Source organism: Montipora foliosa, chromosome 1 (genome assembly GCF_036669935.1).
Source record: "Montipora foliosa isolate CH-2021 chromosome 1, ASM3666993v2, whole genome shotgun sequence".
In the NCBI taxonomy this organism is placed as follows: Eukaryota; Metazoa; Cnidaria; class Anthozoa; order Scleractinia; family Acroporidae; genus Montipora; species Montipora foliosa.
This window is the reverse complement of record NC_090869.1, coordinates 7,466,388-7,468,887: the sequence shown is the minus strand read 5'-3', so window position 1 is coordinate 7,468,887 and position 2,500 is coordinate 7,466,388. Positions and strand designations below refer to the sequence as shown.

Sequence of the window (2,500 nt, the reverse complement as noted above, 5' to 3'; positions counted from 1 at the left end):
TCGTCAACTGGGGGTGTCCTACGGCGTTTGAGGAGTCAGTGGGTTAAGCAGTCAAAAACTACATCCCCTCCATTTAATAGTCCAGATGATTACGAGCATCACCTCTACCTTTTGTCTACACCCTCACTTCAAATACATACAGTTCATTTAGTTAAAAAATTCATGTATAATAAACAATTAAAATTAATAAGAGCTTACAATAAAAACAAATGTAGAACATTAAAAGGATTCTCTATTCTCAATACATTATGATAACTTAAAAAAAAAAAAAAACAGGAACTGCATGGTGGCGACTTTGATTGCATATTGGTGGTGAATTCGCTGGTGGCGAGTCTTCTTGGTGGCGGGCGAGATGACTGGATACCGTCTTAAACTGGCCATCGTTTAAAGCTTGCATTGATTAAGTTGTTGCAAGGTAATTTGTTCCAATAGGGAAGATATCGTGGACGTCATTAATGTGCCAACCAGAGCCTCACTGGTTGTCGAAACAAAGGGTATCTTGTTCCTGTGGTTGACACATTTCAATAACAAAAGCAAATTGCAAGATATCTTCCCTATATTTAGAAGTAATATATACACAAACAGAGAGAAACATTTGCATGCTTGTTTCATTTTGAATGAGGTCGTAACAACATCATGGAGTGGGCCTCCCTTGAGGTATGCGGGACAGGAGTGGAATGCATCTAACAAGTAACAAAATAAGGAAGATACGTACAGCGAGTCCGCAGAGTTTTCCTCGATCTCCATGCTCGATGGTGTTATGTTATGCTATGCAACCGCTCGTCGTATTAGACAGCTGTGCAGCCGTGTCTTCAAAAAGGACAAGAATTCTCGATGACGTTCGAGCCTGCGTTCAAGGCAAGGGATTTCTTTGCACTCTTGATTGCGGAAATTGTCCGAGTAATCTACAGAAATAATTTTGCAGCATCAGTGATTTTTCTACTATAAATATAGGGCTTCAACAGAGAAAGTTCCCTCAACGGAACGGTATCGGCCTTCGTCTCTTCTAGTCTTGCAATCCCGGCCCAGTAAAGGAACAGTCAGATAGGCGGTCTACGAACGTTTGCAACCATGGCTTTTTCGAATCTCCAAGCTATGTTCAAGTTAGCGCAAAGACCAGTTCATGCAATAAGCAGTAGAAGAGGGGAAGTGTTCGAGGTAAAAGCAGATGCAAGCAATACCTTGCTGTTTGTGAAAGACTGCACAGATTGCCATGCGACCTTACTCGAGAAAGCCGCCAAGCTTCTTGTTGAGGATTGCAGTAACTTGGTTCTGGACGTGAAAAGTACTCTCTTATCAGGGTTACTTGAATTCGTGTCATGTCAAAAAGTTGTGTTGAATTTACTAGAAGGCGGTCAGGTAAGCTGGGTAAGCTAGATGAGAAAAGATTAAACAAATTTACTATTTTTTTATTATTTTTCTTCATAATAATTTACAGTTTGGGGCCCAGTTCTCGACCACAAAAAACGTAAACTTGTATTTCTTACCTTGGAATACCCGTAAGGACTTGAAATTTCACAGACAACTAGCTTCAGCATTCAGTTTACACATGTAAAGCTATCGACTGCTCAACGCTATTTTCTCCCCGAATAATAACGAAAATGGAGGCTTCGTTCGTGCCAGTTATCGACCTGCGGGCCAAGTTCTCGGCCACAAAGGAGTGCGCTTGATTCCTCAGAATAAACAACGCTTTATTATCATTTTTTGTTGTTAAGTTACTAAAGCCCTGGCCAAACTATCGAACAAAGTTGGATCCCACATGCAACGTTGTTGGATGTAAATGTTGAGGTAGTGGCAAAAAACTATTCAACATTGCTTGACGAATTCAAGTTCAAGTTGGTGCAAAATTTGAACATTTGGCGTAGCTTTAGCTTCTGGAGTAGCTTGGACTTGTTAGAGGACGGAAAGGACGTATTCACACAAGGTAAAACCAATGAATGGTTAAGAGAACGTGTAGAAAAGGGTATGTTCTTTGCAAGATACATCCGCGCTTAGGGAGGGGGACATTAGGATTTTCGGTTTTGCGGTTTCGGCTATTTTTTAGATCGGGTTTTCAGTTTTTGTGCCAAAAGACTTCCGTTTTTCGGTTTCGGTGGTCATTGCGGTTTGCAGATTTTTCGTTTTTTAGCATTTGGTTTTCGGTTTTTGTAGAAAATATGAGCGGTTTTTCGGTTTTGTAATCCGATGCCCTTTTTAGGTTTTCCTATTTTGTCCTACTTGGGTTCCGGTTTCTCTTAGCTTTGAGCGGCAATTGATCTCGAATAGAGTGTTATTTTAATTTTTTTAATTTTTTTATTTATTTAATCTTTATTTAACCACGGTACAATTCATCAGCAATATAAAAACCATATGTACAATTAAAAATTTAAAACCAACTATAGATAAAACTATGTAAACTACTTTAACTATCTTACTCAATATCATACAATAAAAGCTGCTTTCCATGAATGTCGTGTTTAGAATAATGGCTTAGGTAACCTCTTTAATCAGTCATTTGAAT

At 39.1% G+C, this 2,500-nt stretch overlaps 2 protein-coding genes across 3 annotated transcripts in view; one reads left to right on the top strand and one right to left on the bottom strand.

Moving 5' to 3' along the window:
* The window catches only part of LOC137968421 (NEDD8-activating enzyme E1 catalytic subunit-like), a 27,335-nt gene extending 26,430 nt beyond the window's left edge, over positions 1-905 (bottom strand). Inside the window, exon 1 of one of the 2 annotated variants that reach the window (XM_068815022.1) lies at positions 716-905. In XM_068815022.1, coding sequence (XP_068671123.1) covers positions 716-747 — 32 coding nt within the window. In that variant the 5' untranslated portion in view covers positions 748-905. The remainder of the gene's footprint in view (positions 1-715) is intronic. The other variant, XM_068815060.1, reaches the window with a different exon arrangement.
* The window catches only part of LOC137968345 (uncharacterized), a 10,710-nt gene continuing 9,026 nt past the window's right edge, over positions 817-2,500 (top strand). Inside the window, exon 1 of the mRNA XM_068814962.1 lies at positions 817-1,359. Within this exon, the coding sequence (XP_068671063.1) occupies positions 1,072-1,359 (288 nt within the window). The 5' untranslated portion in view covers positions 817-1,071. The remainder of the gene's footprint in view (positions 1,360-2,500) is intronic.